This window comes from Hyperolius riggenbachi, chromosome 1, assembly GCF_040937935.1.
Source record: "Hyperolius riggenbachi isolate aHypRig1 chromosome 1, aHypRig1.pri, whole genome shotgun sequence".
Classification (NCBI taxonomy): domain Eukaryota; kingdom Metazoa; phylum Chordata; class Amphibia; order Anura; family Hyperoliidae; genus Hyperolius; species Hyperolius riggenbachi.
Window position 1 is genome coordinate 337,966,633 of NC_090646.1, and position 20,254 is coordinate 337,986,886.

The 20,254-nt window shown below is 46.7% G+C and overlaps 1 protein-coding gene across 1 annotated transcript in view; it reads right to left on the reverse strand.

The window, feature by feature from the left end:
• AMH (anti-Mullerian hormone) overlaps positions 1-18,096 on the reverse strand; it is a 31,126-nt gene extending 13,030 nt beyond the window's left edge. The window contains exons 1-3 of the mRNA XM_068233964.1: positions 17,430-18,096; positions 17,159-17,337; positions 15,794-15,914 (exon numbers count right to left, since the gene is read on the reverse strand). Of these exons, the coding sequence (XP_068090065.1) occupies positions 15,794-15,914; positions 17,159-17,337; positions 17,430-17,811 (682 nt within the window). The 5' untranslated portion in view covers positions 17,812-18,096. The remainder of the gene's footprint in view (positions 1-15,793; positions 15,915-17,158; positions 17,338-17,429) is intronic.
• Positions 18,097-20,254: the final 2,158 nt, after the last annotated feature.

Sequence of the window (20,254 nt, forward strand, 5' to 3'; positions counted from 1 at the left end):
ATTGATTTTTGATTTTATGCCTGACAGTTATACTTTAGAAATGAAATAAAAATAAGAAGTACATTTCTTCCAGAGTAAAATGAGCCATACATTACTTTTCTCCTATGTTGCTGTCACTTACAGTAGGTAGTAGAAATCTGACATTACAGACAGGTTTTGGGTTAGTCAATCTCTTCATGGGGGATTCTCAGCATGGCCTTTATCCTCTATAATAATCTGTAAGTGTCCCTGCGTCATCAACAGAATGGCTGTGTGTCCCTGTTTTTTTTGTACTGCACATGTGCGCAGTACAGTCAACCGTTGGGACAGGATGACGGGCCAGGGAGCAGGGCGGCTGTGTGTGCGGGCGGGTGCGCACGTGGCAGCCGATGCGCGCATATGCGCGGCGGTGCGTTATCACTACCTACAGCCTGTTTTTAAACGGGCTTAGGTAGACTAGTTTTTTATACAGACATTATCTGAAAAAGATTTATACAAATATGCTATCCAGCCTCCGTGCTGGCTGCACATTTTTTTGGCAGTTGGACAGAGCAACTGCCATTCACTAAGTGCTTTTAAAAATAAAGAAAACCCTGAGAAACCCCCATGAGAAGATGGGCTAGTCCAAAATCTGTCGGTAATGTCAGATTTCTACTACTTCCTGTAAGTGACTGCAACATAGGAGAAAATAATTTATGGCTCATTTTACTCTGGAAGAAACGTATTTCTTATTTGTGTATGTTTACATGTATTTTAGATTTTAAGATTTTCGCGACAGAGGTCCTTTAAGTAGTCATTTGGTAGTTCAGATACGTTAACCTTGCCATAGCATTTCTTTAACTACCTAAAGACCGCTACACGCCAATGAACGTGGACACGGCGGCAGCCCCAGGACCGCCTAACGCCAATTGGCGTCAAGTCCTGGGGCTCTGATTTGCAGAAGATCGCGCGCAGGCTGCGACACAAATTAAAACAACTTATGCTGGGAATACACAATGAGTGCTTTCATCTGGTTTACTGACAGATTGATTTTTCCATCATTTTTCTAATCGATTTTCATTCACTTCTATTTGAAAATTGATCAGAAAAATGATCAAAATCAGATCAGACCTGTCTGCCTAAAAAACTCATAGTATATTCCCAGCATTACATTTCAGGTCCATATAGCAATGGACTTGATCAAAATAACCAGTGTGTAATTTCTTACGGCTGCTAATGCTTTGCCCGACCGGTTTCACTTTTGCTTCATCAGGGGCCACTTTATTTGCCACTGAGAACCTCTAATAATCCTGTACATAAGGGGAGATGAACTGCGCCCAAACTCTCCCTTGTATTACCTCTAGTGCATACATATCAAACTCCGGCCCGTGGGCCAAATCTGGCCCTCGGAGCCATCAGATTTGGCCCTCAGGTGGTTTCCCCACTTTGCATTATGTTTGGCCCATTCTAGACCAGAGAAACTACAGGATCTTCTCAAAAAATTAGCATATTGTGATTAAGTTCATTATTTTCTGTAATGTACTGATAAACATTAGACTTTCATATATTTTAGATTCATTACACACAACTGAAGTAGTTCAAGCCTTTTATTGTTTTTCTTATTGATGATTTTGGCATACAGCTCATGAAAACCCAAATTTCCTATCTCAAAAAATTAGCATATTTCATCCGACCAATAAAAGAAAAGTTAAAACAAAAAAAGTCAACCTTCAAATAATTATGTTCAGTTATGCACTCAATACTTGGTCGGGAATCCTTTTGCAGAAATGACTGCTTCAATGCGGCGTGGCATGGAGGCAATCAGCCTGTGGCACTGCTCAGGTGTTATGGAGGCCCAGGATGCTTCGATAGCGGCCTTAAGCTCATCCAGAGTGTTGGGTCTTGCGTCTCTCAACTTTCTCTTCACAATATCCCACAGATTCTCTATGGGGTTCAGGTCAGGAGAGTTGGCAGGCCAATTGAGCACAGTAATACCATGGTCAGTAAACCATTTACCAGTGGTTTTGGCACTGTGAGGAGGTGGCAGGTTGTGCTGAAAAATGAAATCTTCATCTTCATAAAGCTTTTCAGCAGATGGAAGCATTAAGTGCTCCAAAATATGATAGCTAGCTGCATTGACCCTGCCCTTGATAAAACACAGTGGACCAACACCAGCAGCTGACAACTGCACCACTATTCCCAGCGCTGTTTACTTCTATATATATACTGTATATACCCCTGCTCTAGTGTGTGCTTATCCTTGTATGAAAAATATGCTTCTAAAATATTTGCACTACCAGGCAGCAGCAAGCAGTTATGAGAGGATGAGAGGCATTTCACTGCCTATCAACAGTCCATGGAAAAGTGGCCTAAAGGGCAAGTAAAGCGAACATTTGCACAATTTTACATACATATGTATTACTTGTACATTTGTTCCAGAGTAAAATGCACTATAAATTACTTTTCCCCTAAGTCACAGTCACCGACATAGTAGCTAGTAAAAATCTGACGGATTTTGGACTAGCCCATCTCCTCATGGGGGACTGTATTTTCCTTATTCTTTACAAAACAACTCCATGGAAAGGACCTCTAGGCCTCTTTTCCATGGACAGTTGAACTGTGTGCTCAGCAAGCAGTTACAAGGCAGCAGTGAGCAGTTACCAGGCAGCAACAAGCAGTTGTGAGAGTTTGAGAGGCATTTCACTGCCTATCAACTGTCCATGGAAAAGATGCCTTACAATGGGGCTGGAGAGTCTGTCTCCACCTGTGCACACTTTTCTGGCGGAAGTGTGCTACAATCCAGGCAGTGCTTTTGAAAATAAAGGAATTCAGGAGGATCTCTCATGAGGAAATAGATTAGTCCAAAATCTATCGGATCTGTTACATGTCTATTGCTTACTGTAAGTGGCAGGAAGACAGAAATATACTACTAATACATGTACCGGTAAGTATTTTGAATTTCGCAAATTTTCATGTGGTGCTTTAATTTAGAAATGTTTCTAGCCCCATGTAATATCAGCTACACAGACTCAGCAGTTGAATTACTAATATACTGTAGAATCAGAAATACAACCAGTGATGAGTAAACATGTAGAAGAATATGAAGATTCCTGTCAGGGGCATAACTAGGCCCCACCGGGCCCCCCTGCAGAGATTTTGAGATTCTGAGGGCCCCCCCCCGGGGCCCACTCGAGGCCGTTTTGGGGGAGCTGGAGGGGACACAGCACGAGGGGAAAGCCATGGCCACAGTCGGCGGGGAGGGGGGGACGTTCCCCCCCTTCCCTCACCTCGGGGCTCTCCCCTCTGCTGCGCTCCCCTCCAGCTTAAATGAGTCTCTGGGCAGCGGCTGATACATACCTTCCGTGCGCTCCAGCGTGCGTTCCCCTCTCTAGTCTCTGACGCGACTTCCTGTATAAACAGGAAGTCGCATCAGAGACTAGCGAGAGGAACGCATGCTGGAGCGCACGGAAGGTATGTATCAGCCGCTGCCCGCCGCTGCCCGGACACTCATTTAAGCTGGAGGGGAGCGCAGAGGGGAAAGCCCCGAGGTAATGTATGCGGGGGGTGGGGGGGCTAGGGGTTGTGCAGCAGATTCGATCAGAGAGGGATCTATCTGTTGGTCGATCTGATAGCAAATCGACCAGTGTATGACCACCTTTAGCCATAGACACTGAACAAGCATGCAGCAGATCAGGTGTTTCTGACATTATTGTCAGATCTAAGAAGATTAGCTGCATGCTTGTTTCAGGTGTGTGATTCAATACTGCAGCCAAACAGATCAGCATGACAGCAAGGCAACTGGTGTTGTTTAACCTCCTTGCCGGTCTAAAAAATCCGGCAAGCAGGCAGCGCCGCACTTTTTTTTAATTTCTTTTTTTTTAAAATCATGTAAACATGATAGCTGCTGAGCGGCGGCATCCCCCCACCCACTCCGATCGCCTTCGGCGATCAGAGTATGCAGGAAATCCCGTTGAGAACAGGATTTCCTGCAGGGCTTCCCCGGTCGCCATGGCGACGGGGCGGGATGACGTCACCGACGTCATGGATGTCGTGACATCAGAGGGAGTCCCGATCCACCTATCAGCGCTGCCTGGCACTGATTGGCCAGGCTGCGCAGGGGTCTGGGGCGGGGGGGGGGGGCGGCTCAGCGGGTAGCGGCGAATCGGCGTCGAGCGGCGGCAATCGCATACTACACGCGGCTAGCAAAGTGCTAGCTGCGTGTAGGGAAAAAAAATTATGCAAATCGGCCCAGCGGGGCCTGAGAAATCCTCCTGCGCAGGTTACCCCGAGCTGAGCTCGGGATAACCGGCAAGGAGGTTAAAAGGAAATAAATATGGCAGCCTCCATATTCTTCTCACTTAAGTTGTCCTTTACGGTTTTTCTGCCAGGAAGTTCAAAGGGTCATTAGCTCTGCTCTGTTTCATCATTTAAAATACAGAGAATATTAGCGAATGATTCAATGTTAATAGAAAAACAGCTATATAACTGAAAATAAAAATACGAGACTCTTTACTTAGCTACTAATGTTCTATTCATTATCCATACTACACATACAATTCATTATATCATAAGTTTTGGGGTGTTTTTTTTTTGCTTCAATGTCATCTTAAAGTGTCTCTTTAGTCCATGCATTTGAAGGTATCTGCCTATTAGGCCATCAGCCAAGCAGCCTCTCTGCCCCCCCCCCCCCCCCCCCCCTCCCACAAAAAAAGAAAGTCTACACAGAGTTTGTCTAGCCGCTGATTCATCACTACATAAACAGCTGATCCGGACACGGCAGCTGGCCAACGCTGATCTTGGACCGGCATCCAGCATACTTAGATGTCATGATGGGATTCAGCCAGATCGGATTAGGACAGGAGCTGATATCTCCACTCCCTTCGGCCAGTGATTCTCCACCTATCCATTTCTTTCTTTCCTGTCTGTCAGTGTGCAGCCTTGTCGCGGGGTTCCACGCCCCCCCCCCCCCCCCCCCATCTCGATATCCCCTGACACAACCTACAGAAAGTAAGTTGTTACAGGGAGCAGGGGTCAGGCAAAGAGCACTTGGCCCTGTCCTGACTGCTGCTTCCTGGTGTGGCATCATAATCTGGCCATATAGTGACTAAGGGCCCGTTTTCACTTGTGTGGTGCGGAATCGCCGCTGATTCCCCGCTGACGAAATCGCATGAGGGTGCGATTCCGCATGCGTATTTTACCACGATTTCGCATAGGCTAGTGTTTATGCGATTTTAACCATGTCACTGCCTGTGTGATTTAACATTAGTTTCTATGCGAAATTGCATGCGAAATCGCAGTAAAATGCGCATGCCATAACCACATGCTATTTCCCTATTAAATACATTAGCGGTGATTCGCATAGCGGGGTGCGAATTCTGACGGCTCTTCCTTACAGATTTCTCCCACACAGAAAAACGCTCAGGATTACTGACAAGTGGAAACAGGGCCATCCACTTGTATTGGCTATGCGAATCCGCATGCGGATTCGTGATAGTGGAAAAGGGCCCTAAAGGTATGTACACACATTAGATGGAAGTCAGCTGAAAAGGCTGATTGACCGCTTCGGCCAACGATTAATGTGTGTACAACATACAACCGATGTTGTTTAAAATGAAACTAAGAACAGAAGCGTCTTAGGTACTATACTTACCTGGGGCTTACCTTAAGGCCGCTTGTCCCTCGCCGTCTCCCCAGGTGGCTCCAGTCTCCCGCAATTAAGCCTGAAAGCCTGGCTGTGTCGCACTTCATTGCGCACTTGTGGCCCGGCCAGGTTTGCTCACTCGCTGCGCTCCCACGGCTGGGAGCATTCTGGACTTGCAGCTGTACTACTGCGCAGGTGCAGAATGCTCCCAGGGACAGAAGTGCGACCGGGGAGCGCGCCTAGCCGGGCCACGTATGCGCAACAAAACCAGGCTTTTGGGCTGAATTGCGTGGACTGGAGCTACCTAGGGAGATGGCTAAAGACAAGCGGCCTTAAGAGGGCTTAAGAAAGCCCCAGGTAAGTATGGTATGGTAATTGTGCTCCATTGTGGCCAATCTGCATATAATGATGGGGGCAAGGGGACACTGAATCTGGCCGAACCTCTTTTTATGGGGGTGGGGTAACAGGGACAAATACAGGCTGTACTTCTTGTCTGGCACAGACAGGGCGAAAGCATTTAGGCTTAGCATCAGGTGGCAATAACATTAGAACCAGTGCACTTTTCCAATCTGTCAGAAGCTGCAACCCAGAGGGGAAGGTTAGTGTTAGGCAGAAGATTAGGGAGGTTAGTGTTAGGCATCAGAGAGGGGAGGTTTATGTCAGACAGGCAGAGGAAAGGGCTTGTTAGTGTTAGGCAGAGGAGAGGGGGAGGTTAGTGTTAGGCAGAGGAGAGGTCATGGTAGAGTTAGGCAGAGGAGAGGGGGGGTTATGCCAGACAAGCAGAAGAGAGGGCATGTTAATGTAATGCTGGGCATACACGGCTCGATTTTGCCGCTCGATTCTCCCGCTCAATCGTTTCGCTGCTCGATGCCGCAGTCAATTCTCTTATCTTCTGCTTGTTTTTCTTATTTTTCCATTCCCTTCAATCCGGAATCGAGCGGCGAAACGATCGGGTGGGAGATCTGACATGTCAGAAATGATCTATTGAGCCATCTTAATGGCTCAACATCGAGCCGTGTATTCCCAGCATAAGCCAGAGGAGAGCAGGAGATTAGTGTTAGGCAGAGGAGAGGGGATGTTCATGTTAGGCAGAGGAGACGGGATGTTCATGTTAGGCAGAGGAGACGGGATGTTCATGTTAGGCAGAGGAGAGGGGCGGTTAGTGTTATGGTGGCCATACATGGTACAGTTTTTTCATACAATCTTACCATTTCTATGTAGTATAAGGGTAAATTAAGTGAATATACTGAAAGGATAATTTAGGCAGTTCCCTTATATTACATAGAAATGGTAAGATTGTATGAAAAAATTGTACCATGTATAGCCACCATTAGGCAGAGGAGAGGGGATGTTAGTGTTAGGCACAGCATGAGTGGAGGGTAGTGTTAAAGTTTACCCAAGCTGAAACTCGGGTACAAAATTAGATACTTACCTAAAGAGAGGGAAGCCTTAAGAACCTATTGAGGCTTCCCTCGGTGCTCTGATGTCCCCCGTTGGCGATTCCCTGGAAGATTAGTGACAAGGCATTGTCGCTAATCCATATCAGGGCTGCAAACCTCCTCTTCCTATAGCGTGGCCCTGCAGTAGCTATGCAAAGTCAACCGTGCATGCGCAGTGAGCTGGAGCCGCCTGTATACGAGCAGCATTGTGCGCATTTCCGGTCGTGCTCGCTTGGCTATTGTACAGCCGTGTTCGTAACACAGGAGGAGCGTGGCCCCAATCTGGATGGCAGCCGCGCTCTGCGTCAGGGGACATCAGAACACCCAGGGAAGCCTCAGTAGAATCCTCAGGCTTCCCTTTCTTCAGTTAAATATCTTATTTTCATCCCGCGCTTCAGACAATCTTACCACACAAATCTGTGTAATATTAGGGACTGCCTAAAATATCGATTAAAAGAATATTCTCTCAGTTTACCCTTGTACTACATAGAAGTAGTAAAATTGCATGTAGGCATTGGAGAGGAGATGGTAGTGTTAGGAATCTGGGAAGGGAGGCTAGTGTTAGGGAGAGAGAATGGAAGGTTAGTGTGAGGCAAAGGAAAGGTGGAGGTCACAAATTCCGATAAAGGCCCAGTGCACACTAAAACCGCTAGCAGATCCGCAAAACGCTGGGCGGTTTTTGGAGCAGATTTCAGAGCGATTCTAGGCATGTTTAGAGACGTCTTCTAAACATGCCTAGCGTTTTTTGGAGCGTTTTTGTGTAGCAGATTAAAATATTATTACAGTAAAAGTTGTTACTGAACAGCTTCTGTAACAAAAACGCCTGGAAAACCGCTCTGATGTAGCGTTTTCCAGAGTGGTTTGCATTTTTCCTATACTTTACATTGAGGCAGAAACGCTCCTGCAAACGGCAAACGTGCAGGAGGCACATTTGTGGTTTGCTAAAAAACGCAAACCGCTGGTGTGCACCATTTAGGGTTGCCAGGTCGGCTGATGGAGAAAACCGGACAGGGGGTGGAGTTAGGGGTGGAGTTAGGGGCGGAGTCAGAAGCACACTTTTATGTAGAGTGGGGCTAAGCAATGGGCTTTTTTTTAAAAAAATTTATAGTATTTATATCGCACTGACATCTTCTGCAGCACATTACAGAGTACATAGCCATGTCACTAACTGTCCTCACCAGTAGTACTGGTCCAGTGCACATAAGAGACAGTTTTTCACCAGTAACTGCACATAAGAGACAGCTTTTCACCAGTAAATGCACATTATAAGAGACACCTTTTCGCCAGTAAATGCACATAATAAGAGACAGCTTTTCCCCAGTAAATGCACAAGAGACAGCTTTTCACCAGTAAATGCACATAATAAGACACAGCTTTTCACCAGTAAATGCACATAATAAGAGACAGCTTTTCACCAGTAAATGCACAAAAGAGACAGCTTTTCACCACTAAATGCACATAATGACAAACAGCCAGTGTTCCCAGTATATGTAGCCAGGGATATATGTGCCCAGTATATGTAGCCAGGGGGTATATATGTCCCAGTATATGTAGGCAGGGGTGTAAATGTCCCAGTATACGTAGGCAGGGGTATATATGTCCCAGTATATGTAGCCAGGGGGTATATGTGCCCAGAATAGGTAGCCAGGGGGTATATGTGCCCAGAATAGGTAGCCAGGAGCTATATGTGCCCAGAATAGGTAGCCAGGGGCTATATGTGCCCAGAATAGGTAGCCAGGGGCTATATGTGCCCAGAATAGGTAGCCAGGGGCTATATGTGTCCAGAATAGGTAGCCAGGGGGTATATGTGCCCAGAATAGGTAGCCAGGGGCTATATGTGCCCAGAATAGGTAGCCAGGGGGTATATGTGCCCGGAATAGGTAGCCAGGGACTATATGTGCCCAGAATAGGTAGCCAGGGGGTATATGTGCCCGGAATAGGTAGCCAGGGGGTATATGTGCCCGGAATAGGTAACCAGGGGCTATATGTGCCCAGAATAGGTAGCCAGGTGCCCCCCCCCCCCCGCAGGAGGAGAACAGTGCAGAGAGAGAGCTGGGAGCAGCGGTGGAGAAGGGGGGCAATCTCCCCCCCCTTGCCTTCCCTCACCTTAGGGTGCTGTCTCTCTCCCCTGCTGTCTCCTCCATCATGTGCAGCAGGCTGGCGGGTGGCGGGCGGAACTTACCTCTGTCGCAGGCGCCGGAAGTTCGGGTCCCGCAGCCGCTGAGAGAGATTTGACTCAAAAAAGATCCGGATCAAAGATCCGAATCATTCATGAGCCGGACAACACTATTCAGACTGATAGTGTTGTCCGGCTCATGAATGATTCGGATCTTTGATCCGGATCTTTTTTGAGTCAAATCTCGCTCAGCGGCTGCGGGACCCGAACTTCCGGCGCTGGAGCGACACAGAGGTAAGTTGCGCCCACAGCCACCCGCCAGCCTGCACAGCATATTGGAGGAGACAGCGGGGGAGAGAGAGCACCCTAAGGTGAGGGATGGGGGGGGAGATTGCCCCCCTTCTCCACCGCTGCTCCCAGCTCTCTCTCTGCTGCGCTGTTCTCCTCCTGCGCTGCGGGGGGCTCTAAAACCGGACAACTTAATTGTCCGGTTTAGCATGTTTTTTTAAACCGGACACAGGGGCCAAAAACCGGACTGTCCGGTGTAAAACCGGACACCTGGCAACCCTAGCACCATTCCATTGAAATACATTACCCAAACGTTTTCACTGGCGGAAGCGGTTTGCGGATCGCTGCAAAAACTGCTCGGTGTTCACTGGGCCAAAGTTGCAATTTTTATCCCTGGATACATATGCATGAACTCACCACAGATTTAACTACTTCTGTATCAGCAGTCTCTGGCCCTTTAAGGACCAGACACTGCTGGTACTGTAAAGTGACGCTTACCGATGAATACTGATGAATCGCCGCAACAATCCGCCGCTCCAGCCGGTTACGCTGCTCTGTTCCTGCCACAGGTCCCTCTCTCTGCCGTCCCTATGACAGCAGAGTTGTGCAAGCAGGTCAGGAGCCGCTTTCATTGGCTCCTGATGCTGTCAATCAATGTAAGCCAATGGGATTGGTTTACAGTGATAACAGGGTCAAGAGCCAATTAATTCGGCTCCTGACTGGCTCACACAACTCTGCCGTCATATAGACAGCAGGGTGCGTGATCTGCGGCGGGGAGACAGCGGCACGATTGGGGGGAGTGGCGAAAATCTTCGTCCTGTCAGATCCGCACAGCCACAAGCAGGACGTAGATTTCAACTGCGTCGGTCCAGATGCGGTTAAATTAATTATTAAGTGTTTGCTCATCACTATCTACAACTAGATACTAGTTAGGGCTCGTTTCCACTATAGCGAATCCGCACTGCATGCGGATTCGCATAGTCAATGTTAGTGGATGGGGCTGTTTCTACTTGTGCGGCGGCGGGAGCATTTTTCGGTGCGGCAGAAATCTGCAAGGCAGAGCCGTCAGATTTCGCGTGCGGGAGGAATGCGGGCGAATCGCCGCTAATGCATTTAATAGGGAAATCGCATGCGGCTTTGTCATGCGGATTTTCCCGCGATTTCGCGTGCGATTTCGCATGGTTTGCTATGGAGCTTTACTCAGGCAGTGAGGGCTCGTTTCCACTATTGCGGTGCAGAATCGCCTGGATTCCACCGCTGATGAAATTGCATGCGGATGCGATTCCGCATGTGTTTTTTGCCGCGAATTCGCATAGGTGAGGGTATATGCGATTTTAACCATGTCACTGCCTGTGTGAATTTGGTACCTATGCGCGGCAGAAAACGCATGCGATTTCCCTATTAAATACATTGTGTGCGATTTGCCTGCATTCCACACGCAGGCGAATTCTGCAGGGTGTTCCATGCAGATTTTCTCCGCACAATAAAACACTCCCGCAGACGCATAAGTGGAAACAGGCCCATTCACTTATATTGTCTATGCGAATCCGCATACGCAAGACGCATGCGGATTCGCGATAGTGGAAACGGGGCCTGACATGGTTAAATTCGCCTGCCTCCTTGCCATGCGAAATTGCATGCAAAATCGCGGCTAAATCCGCAGGCGGAAACGCAGCCGCATGCGATTTCTTCTGCGGTGGAATCCAGGCGATTCCGCACCGCAACAGTGGAAACGAGCCCTTAGTAATGACAGCATGTATATTTTGCTCATGATGAGGTGTAGTTTAAATTGCCTCCACTGACATGCCCTTGCAAGTATTGTCACCAAAAGCTGACTGCCTTATTTACCGCCCTTTTAGTTATGTAACAGGATTTGGATGAAGCTGCCTGATTGGCCAGGGGCGCTGGAAACAGATAAGGTCTCCTTCACACTTGTTCAGCTATTTTGAGTATTACTGCAATGTGGAAATGCTGGCAGTCCATGTTTAGGCCTCTTTCCCACCAGGACGTTGCGTTTTAGGGGACGTTATGGTCGCATAACGTGCCCCTAACGCAACGCCTGGTGGTGCTGGACGAGGACGCCAGAGTGAGCCGCGTTGTGCGGCTGTTGGTGCGCCTTTTTTGTCACATACCTTGCTGGGACCACGTGATCGGAACACTCCGCATCACGTGGTCCCGCCAGCCAATCAGCGGCTGCTCCAGGAAAAAAACACAGCAGAAGTGATGGGAAGTCCGGCTCTTTTCAATGAATCAATTCATTGAAAAGAGCCGGACTTCCTATCTCTACTGTTGAGAATCGATTCAGAGCAGCTGGACTGAACCTAGTGATGGGAAGTCCGGCTCTTTTCAATGAATCGATTCAATGAATCGAGCCGAACTTCCCATCACTACACGGCAGTGCAGTGAATATTAATTAACCATGTGGCTAACAATAGCGACTCTCCCTTCCTTCTCATAATAATAAAAAAAAAAAACACAATACTGAGCATGTGCAAACAGTCTAACGAACGCACAGCATGCTGCACTTTTAAATAACGTGCAGAATTACAATGTAACGCAACGTGGGCACTTTGATTTTTCATTACTGTGAGTTGGGCTGCGTTACAGGCTGCACTACGATGCGTATGTAACGTCTTACTGTGAAAGCAGCCTAAATCAATGGACTTGATCACATGTAATGCTTTTTTTCATTAACAGTAGAAAAAATAAATTTGACAATTTTCAAACTACACGCACATTTACATTTATAATGTATTTTAGTGGCCGCAAGCATGTACCTTTTAACACATGAATATGCATGTTATGCATCGGTAAAAAAAAAAAAAAACAAGCACGAAACCACATATGCAAAGTTGTTAAAGGACAACTGTAGTGAGAGGTATATGGAGGCTGCCATATTTATTTCCCATTAACCACTTGATGACCCACCCTTTACCCCCCCTTAAGGACCAGCGCTGGTTTGATTGATCTGTGCTGGGTGGGCTCTGCAGCCCCCAGCACAGATCAGGGTGCAGGCAGGGAGATCAGATTGCCCCCCTTTTTTCCCCCCTATGGGGATGATGTGCTGGGGGGGTCTGATCTCTCCTGCCTGCTGTGGGTGGCGGGGGGGGCACCTCAAAGCCCCCCTCCGCGGCGAAATTCCCCCTCCCTCTCCTACCTGCTGCCTCCCCCTGGTGTTCCGGGCTGCACAGGACGCTATCCGTCCTGTGCAGCCAGTGACAGGATGTGGTCTGTCACATGGCGGCGATCCCCGGCCGCTGATTGGCCGGGGATCGCCGATCTGCCTTACGGCGCTGCTGCGCAGCAGCGCCGTACAAATGTAAACAAAGCGGATTATTTCCGCTTGTGTTTACATCTAGCCTGCGAGCCGCCATCGGCGGCCCGCAGGCTATTCACGGAGCCCCCCGCCGTGATTTGACAGGAAGCAGCCGCTCGTACGAGTGGCTGCTTCCTGATTAATTAGTCTGCAGCTGGCGACGCAGTACTGCGTCGCTGGTCCTGCAGCTGCCACTTTGCCGACGCACGTTATGAGTGTGCGGTCGGCAAGTGGTTAAACAATACTACTTGCCTGGCAGACCTGCTGATCTATTTGGCCCAGAAACAAGCATGCAGCTAATCTTGGCAGATCTGACAATAATGTCAGAAACACCTGATCTATTGCATGCTTGTTTAGGGTCTATGGCTAAAAGTATTAGCGGCAGGGGGTCAGCAGGATAGCCAGGCAACTAGTATTGCTTAAAATGAAAACAAATATGGCAGCCTCCATATCCCTCTCACTACAGTTGTCCTTTAATGAGAGTGAAGGAAGGCATGTTAATTTCTCTGTATGTGACACAAGTCCACTTTAAAGGGGAACTGAAGAGAGAGGTATATGGAGGCTGTCATGTTTATTTCCTTTTAGACAATACCAGTTGCCTGGCAGCCCTGCTGATCCTCTGCCTCTAATACTATTAGCCATAGACCCTGAACAAGCATGCAGCAGATCAGGTGTTTCAGTGGTTCAGACTTATAAGTCTGATCTGACAAGACTAGCTGCATGCTTGTTTCTGGTTTTAATCAGATACTACTGCAGAGAAATAGACCAGCAGGGCTGCCAGGCAACTGGTATTGATTAAAAGGAAATAAACATGACAGCCTCCATATACCTCTCTCTTCAGTTCCCCTTTAAAAATGACAAGAAAGCTACATAAAATGAATACCTTGGCTCATACTTAGAAACTATTGGTATACTCTTTTCAGCAATCCACATACACCATTTATTTGTAGCTATGACATTTTAATAAAAATAAGTACAATAAAAGAAGGCACATTTTAATCAAATGCAATAGTCCATTTAAAGTAATTTAAAGATAGAGGAATATGGAGATGACAAATGTAACTTAGACCCTGTTCACAGTGCTCAGTTGCATTGCAGAATAATTCTGCACGACAACTCACTGCCCATACAGTTCTATGGGCCTGTCACAGTGCTGCTTTGTAACTGATCGTGTTATTCTAACTCTGTATTCAGGCTTTCTATTCAAGTCTATGTCCAGTCTCACACAGTTCACACCAGTGGCGTAGCTACAGATCATGGGGCCCCATAGCAAAACTTTCATAGTTCCCGCATATGTAGGTAATGCGACTTGCCCCTCCCCTGTGGATATGAGGTAATTGGGTAATTAACATTCTCATGCAATCTACACTGCATATCATTCATGGGCACTGAGTCAAAGTCAGAGGGAGGAGAAAGGCATGAAAGTTAATGGTGAATAAATTAAATACCCTCTTGGCCCCCTATGCTCCAGGGCCCCATAGCAGCGGCTATTGCTGCTATGGCTATTGCTACGCCCCTGGTTCACATTCATTATAGCACATGCGTTATGCAGTGGGCCGCTGTGAACCTAGCCTAAGAACAAAAGTCAGTTGCCTGGCTGCCATTCTATGTTTGCACAGTCACATACATGCAATAAGTATGTAACCAGTGGAGCCAGGTGATCTGCATACTGGTTCATAGTAATTCACAAGCTGTAAGAGGCAGAGGTTCTGCTCAACAGCCACCCAGGGAATCAGCATTTTTAGATAGAGTTCAGCAATGTAGTCTCCATGTTGCATAAGGTTGTTCATTTAGGCTACTTGCACACCAAGACGTTGCGTTACGTGCTACGTTAAGGTCGCATAACGTGCACCTAACGCAAGGCCTGGTGCTCTTCGATGTGGACGTCAGAGTGAGCCGCGTTGTGCAGCTCACTCTGGCGTCCGTGATGCCGTGATGCGTACTCTTGGACGCATGCGGCATCACGTGGTCCCGCCGGCAAATGGCCGCACCAGGAAGTAAACACTGCACGTCACAACGTGCAGTGAATATTAATTATCCATGTGCCTGGCCGCTCTCCGCTCCTCCCCAACAGGACTGAGCTTAAGCCGCTGTAACGCCGTAGCATGCTGCACTTTCCGGAGAACATGCAGCGTTACATGTAACGCAACGTGGGCTGTGTGAACAGCCCACTTGTGTTACATTGCTGTGCGTTGGGGGAGCGTTACAGGCTGTGCCTGTAACGTCTTAGTGTGTAAGCAGCCTAAAGGGAGATTGTATTTCATCATAATAAATCATCATAAAATTGCTACAGGTTAAAGAGAGTCTGAAGCGAGAATAAATCTCGCTTCAGACCTCATAGATAGCAGGGGCATATCCCCCTATCCTGTGGCTTAACGGGGGTCCCTTCACCCCCAAATCCCCCTCCATGCAGCGAGGGAGCGCTTCCGCATTGGGGCAGGGCTAACCGCCGCAGCCCTGCCTCACGCGCGTCTGTCAACGCGTATCTCCGCCTCTCCCCCGCCCCTCTCAGCCTTCCTTCACTGAGAGGGGCGGGGGAGAGGCGGCGATGTGCCGCTGATAGACGCGCTGTGAGGCAGGGCTGCAGCCGTTAGCCCTGCCTCCAGCAGCAGCAAAATCTATGACCAAACTGGTTGTTTATTTTGGGGGGGTGGTTGGGGGTGAAGGGACCCCCCCACGGGATAGCGGCGTTTTAGCAGGGGCACACTGCTAACTATGAGCTCTGAAGCGAGAATTATTCTCGCTTCAGTGTCTCTTTAATGCTACAGAAATATATTCAGAATGTAATATTAGTAAAATTATCTTTCCATTTCAATCTGCAGCCATGTCAGAATTTCAGAATTTCTTAGTTTTTTTTGTTGTTGTTTCTAAAATGTTGTTTACCATTAGTTCATGTGAAATATAAAGTAATATGCAAAACAAAAAAATGGAATTTCCATTTATATAACAGAACTGATAAATGTCTGGCCACTGATGAGGGCTATCTGCAGCACTTTGCACTGTATAGTCGCAGCCGTTAAGCTTTGCTCTCTTACCTTCAGGATGCTGTTTCATATGAAAGGATAGGTGGAGATTTAGGTCTCCTGTCTCAACACTTTTAACTGTTCCACTCAGTTTCAGGACAAGGTATCGGGTTTCTGACGACATGCAGGCAACCTATTAAATATAGTGCTTTAGTTTGCAATCCAATATTGTGCTAAGAAATGAAGTGAATAAAAATGAACTAGGGATGTATAAATTGTACAGACCATTAGTAACAAATACAGTAGAGTTCCAATTATCCCAAACTCAACTAACCAGAAATCTCAACCAACCAGAACAAATTGCCACACTGGTGCAGGCTAATTTCTTAGGATTTTTGTAGGTTCTGCTGGGCTTAAACACTGGGTTCCATGGCTCTTCCAAGGTTAATATACTCTCAATTACTATATTTTAACATGTAATAGAGTTCATGGTAGGTATATAGAGTGGCGTATTGTGTTGTATCAACTAAGCCCATTTTTAACATTGAGCCTCAAGCAACCAGCAATCCGGCACCAGCCAATCACCATTGATGCCGGATAACCGAGGCTCTACTGTAAATGTATTTAATAAACACAATTATAAACGTTTCTTGTAAACTCTTGGTGAATATTATTAGAAAACAACATACTTCCCCAGGCTTGAACACTACACAGACCTGAGGACACCAACCAATGCTTTGCAATCACAGATGAATGACAAATCCTGCTATGTCCTACTAGTTGGCAAGCTTCAGGTTAGCGCAGCACTGTTCTATATGCTCAATATCAATGCTCTATATGCAGCATTTCAGTGTACTGTACAATATGCACACTCCCAGCTGGCAAAAACTGATAATAAATAATATGTAGTATTCATGTTAAAGGACAACTGAAGTGAGAGCTATATGGAGGCTGCTATATTTATTTCCTTCTAAGCCAGGTCTTCCCAACCCTGTCCTCAAGTACCACCAACAGTGCATGTTTTGTGGAAATCCACAGAGGTAGTTTATAAGCTCTGCTGAGACACTAATCACCTCACCTGTGAATGTTTGTGGTTTTCTGCAAAGCATGTACTGTTGGTGGTACGTGAAGATAGGGTTGTTCTAAACAATACTAGTTGCCTGGCAGCCCTGATGTTCTCTTTGGGTGCAGTAATGCCTGAATCCCACACATGAAACAAGCATGCAGCTAATCTTATTAGATATTTGTCAGACAAATCTGATCTGCATGCTTGTTTAGGGTCTATGTCTAAAAGTATTAGAAGCAGAGGATCAGCAGGACAGATGGACAATATGCATTGTTTAAAAGATAATAAATATGGAAGCCTCCATATCCCTCTCACTTCACTTGTCCTTTAACACTATAATAGGGCCTATTCATACATTTATATAAACTTACTTGTGGTTGTGTGAAAGCCTCTCCGGACACCATGATCCTGGATTCAGTCTGACCTGCAGGGAGCTTGGAGGTTTCGGGATAAAACACAGCTAGCAGCAAGTGCAGGTGCTGAAGAAAAGAGGATTTGTGATCCTGGGCACTTCCATGAAACTGCATGCTCACACCAGATTCCCACTCCACTGTAACAAAAGTGTATCAATAGCTAAATATTAAGATAGATTTTTGGCAATGACAATGACTACATTTCCCTGAATGAGTGAACATACTGTACCTTTTTGCAAGTGTAAGATCACTAACTGCCTTCCTTGAGGATCTGCAAGAAAATTAGCAAGTTCTTTCATGGCTTTCAGAGCAGCAGGTTGTGTTTCCGAACACATGCCAAACAACTGCTGTTGTTCCCAAGGCTCTTGTTTGACTGAATCCAGAAAGCCAGTGTCATATGCCCTGAGATACCCATTGGTGTCCAAGTTGCCCCAGCTTGATCTTGCCTTTGCTCCACATTCTGTATCAGAGTGTGACTCCTGTTCTAGTGGTAAATTATGTCCTTTCTTGTCCATCATGCTTTCATCTGTGTCCCGTTCACCAACATCAGTGGGCAGTGTCTGGCATAATAAAGGAAACAAAAGACAACAAGCAGCACAGAAAGTCCCCATTTCTGTGTTGAAGACGTACTAATACAAGATGAGGTGCCCTTGATTATGGTGTTATTTTAATCTTTTCTTTAACACTGCACAGGGACAGAGGCATGTTTCGGAAGAAGACCACCTTCCATTACATGCTGCAGGGTTTCCTGACCAGTGCTGCTGACATGCTCCTGATAACTGTGTTGAGATTATGTTGCCAAGATGTGCAAGAGGGAGGGAAGATCCAGTGTTGTGAATAGAGCTAAAACCTTGAACAACTAGTGGGATGTATATTCCCAACCTGCTTTCTCTTGTGTATTTTTTACACAGATGTTTTGAGCTCCCAAAGACTTTATTTTTAGTCTCCCTCCCCTGTGAAAGAATCTCCTGTGTCTTGACCTTGAATGTGCTCAGGATAACAAGAGTTCTATTGAAGGAGCTTGTTAAGATGCCTTACAAAGTGGAGGAGATTTCAGATACCTGCAGGGCGTACATTTGAAATAGCCGCTTATTGAATTGGGCGCGATTATCGTGCTTTTTATATAGCGGCTAAATGTATATATGTTGTTACAATTATTAAGCGGTTATGTATTAGAATAAGCGGCTGTTTGTGTTTGCAATAATGTGTTTTCAAAGTACATTTCCAATAGCAGCCAATGTATTCTTACACTTACTATCATGTGTGCAGCGGTTCTGCAGCCGAATCAAAATGATCAACTGAATGCTTTATTGCTTCTTAAAATAATAAGTTAGTTTATTAAAAAAAACTGTGTGTCTTAAAAAAGTGTTTTAAATACGGTAAGAGTCAACAGCCACTTATTTTGTCTATAGCCGAATTATAACGGGCAAATAATTTTATTTGCCAATTTTTACTGGCTACTTTCCAAATCAGATCATGTCCATCATCTGAGTTCCTCTAGTGACGCTAATCAGGTTAAACCCCTATCTGTGTTGGCCGTCCTCTGCTGGAATGCTGGACTATAAATATAAACACTAAATAGGTAGATCAGACTAGCATCGCCTGTAAAATAATGGCACCCCTCCGTGGCTTTCCGCTGTCCTTCCCGCACACTGTACCTATCTTTCCCTCTTACACTAGCACCCTGGAGCACCCTGATGCATGCTATGGGTGCTCCAGGGTGCAAGTGTAGGTGGGGGCGATAGGTACAGTGTGCGGGAAGGACAGCGGAAAGCCGAGGAGGAAGAGGAGATAGATGAAGCTCTGCTATACTGAGTATAGCAGAGCCAAAGGCATCTTTGAATTTTGGGTCCAAGGCTTCCCATTGGTCTATTAACAGACCAAAGGGGATCAGAAGGTTCCCCATTAGTCTGTTAATAGACCAATGGGGAGTCTTTGAACCAAAATTCAAAGATGCTTTTGGCTCTGCTATACTCAGTATAGCCAGTGGCGTAGCTAAGGAGCTGTGGGCCCCTATGCAAGTTTTACAATGGGGCCCCCCCAAGCACTCTATACATAACAATTGATATGGCGCACCAAAACTTGCCAATGGCAATCACAGTGTCAGAGGTGCAAGAAGGGGTTGGGGAACAGTGTGTTAATGATAACCATTCTTCAAAGTATCTATAGAAGTGATTATTATGAGCACAGGACCAATAGAGAGCTAATACTGTAGTTGAAAGAGGGCCCTTCGGGGCCCCTCTGGCCCAAGGGCCCCGATGCGGTCGCTACCTCTGCACCCCCTGTTGCTACGCCCCTGAGTATAGCTAGAGCGGCGAGGGGACCAGCGGATGCGCAGGTCGTCCTCTGCCCCAGATGTAGGGGCTTACTGGAGGAATGCAGCACCTAAGTAAAATGGGCTCACTTGAGCCGATAACCCATGCTGTAGTGGAGCTAACTGAGGGAGAAAGCAGTTGCCAAAAGGTGCGTGGAGCCAAAATGTAACTCTACAGCTTATTCCAGAGCACCCCAAAAAATGCAGTTTTCCTCACCTCTATCCCAGCGCCTAATACATCCGCAATTGAGTGTTCCGAGGGTGAGCAAATGGAGTCAGCAGCGGCTGTACAGAGAGCCACAAAGCAAAAGGGCCAGCAGGGCAGATCACTGCCCATAAGGTAACAGTGAGCAGAGGCTGCTTGTCCCCACACCTGTACATAGGATTTCCGTTCAGGGGAGCAGTAATATGGGCACCTACATTTAATAGGGGGCATCTGTTCATTCGGGGGTGAGGTATATCCTATAGTGAAATATCGGTAATGTTCAATTTAGATGCACTAGGGCAGTTTACTTCTCAATTCAGGGAAAAAAATATGCTGTTGAGAGACACATTTAGCTGATACAAATGTAGATGATGGAGTAATTAACTGTAATAGTACTGTAGCCATAGTTTACTTAAAGTACATTTTGACACTGTATTCAATACAGGAATGTCAATAACATATGCAAGCAGAGAAACCTGAAGTACGGGGGGCAGGGATGCTGCTATAGCAGGTGTATATTGATTCTGATCCAGCT